The 1,587-nt window shown below is 39.1% G+C and overlaps 1 protein-coding gene across 1 annotated transcript; it reads right to left on the reverse strand.

The window, feature by feature from the left end:
• Window positions 1–255: 255 nt before the first annotated feature.
• Window positions 256–1,152, reverse strand: LOC134664120 (uncharacterized). Its single transcript, XM_063520709.1, has one exon. It carries the CDS (start codon window positions 948–950, stop codon window positions 576–578), a length of 375 nt encoding a protein of 124 aa, XP_063376779.1. The 5' UTR covers window positions 951–1,152; the 3' UTR covers window positions 256–575.
• Window positions 1,153–1,587: the final 435 nt, after the last annotated feature.

The following is a 1,587-nucleotide window of genomic DNA, read 5'->3' on the forward strand; positions in this document are numbered from 1 at the left end:
TCTAAATTAGAATAGAACTAAAAGGTATAATGTAACAATAAGGATAAATTTAGTCCATCGCTTTCACCCAATAACCTCCGCTCGGTGTAGGTACCCGTTACATTTCATTCAAGTCTCAAAAGGGCCTCTACGTGTTGGCTTCGGTTCCGCGCGCGCCTCTCAAAGGTCGGGAACACCATTGTTCCGTGATGGGAAAGACATACAAAAGGATAAATTAAATAATAAAAGTAAAAATTGCTCTCATTATTTTATTTTCATATCATCTCTTTTTTCAAACTTTTGACAAACATTTAAAAAACAGATACTAAGCAAGCATTTAAAACAACACAGTTTTCAAAAACATAACGTAATTCCATTCTAAGCCCCAAATAAAACAAATCCAGAATGTAAATTTTACATTCATATGAAAAAAGCGGCCTCCTTACAAACTGATACTAGGAATCACCTGTATCCGGTATCAAAACTTATCAAATCACGCACCGGCCGACGGCACAACGCGTCACATATCGAAAACAACGCGTCACAGATAAAGCACTGAGCGGCAAAGTTCAATCACATAACTAAGTCTCATTTCTTCAACGCATGACGAAGGTGAAGATAGACTCAATAACATCATCCAAATTCTTGCTGAACGGCGAGAGTTGAGCAGAAAACGGCTCAAATGTTGCTTTTTCTTTCCCATCCACTAGCAAATGACAGGAGGCACCAATAAGTTGAATGTCATCGTTCTTGTAACGTCTAGAAACTGTCACTAGACCATTGGCTCCGACTAGGTTGATGGTCCCAAAGTTGTCAACAACGTTAATCTTGCAATCGCTGCCGATGACTTCGATGTGACCTTGGTTGCTTTTGACTATTATGACGCAGCCGTTGCCAACGACCTTTAGACGCGTGGCGTTTGTTTCCATGGTGACTTTCTTCTTGTTGCCGACGATCGAGTATTGCTTCATTTTTGAAATTGGAATGTTTTTCTTTTTCAAGAAAGAAATGGCCAAATGTTTTATTTGTTTGTTTTTTAGTGATGATACTGGCTGGAGAGAGTTTGATTGCCTCTCACTGGCTGGTTGTATCAAGAATGATTCAAGCTGGCCGCGTGCGCTCGTTTTATAGGCCGCGCCGGCGTGTGCGCAGCCCCTCCCCGCGGAGGATTCCCCTAGTAATGCGTCATCCATTCATCGAGTTTCGGATATTGTAATTGTAGAGTTGTTATTCCCCGACGAATTCAGGCAAAATTTTTTTGTGTTTGATTACTTTAGATGTTGTTTTGTTTTGTATTTAGTCTTACGCTACTACATCATGTTTACATTTTGTTACATTGGTTGTGTAAATGTGTAACTTTGCGTATTCTGTTATCATAATTCAATAAGTTCAGATGTGGTAAACAGAAAAGGTATTACTTTTCAATTCTCATGCTCTGAAAGTGGCTCATTGTTTATCTGTAAAGCGGGTTAAAAGTGATACGTTTCCGTCCTAGGGCGTTTTTCCTTTTCCTACGGTTATTATTAGGTAAGTACATTTTTTTACGATAGCAATGACAATTCGGTTCTTAATGGATTTGTAGTAATGATTTCCTACCTACTTCGTATT

The sequence above is a fragment of the Cydia fagiglandana genome, chromosome 4 (genome assembly GCF_963556715.1).
Source record: "Cydia fagiglandana chromosome 4, ilCydFagi1.1, whole genome shotgun sequence".
Lineage (NCBI taxonomy): Eukaryota > Metazoa > Arthropoda > Insecta > Lepidoptera > Tortricidae > Cydia > Cydia fagiglandana.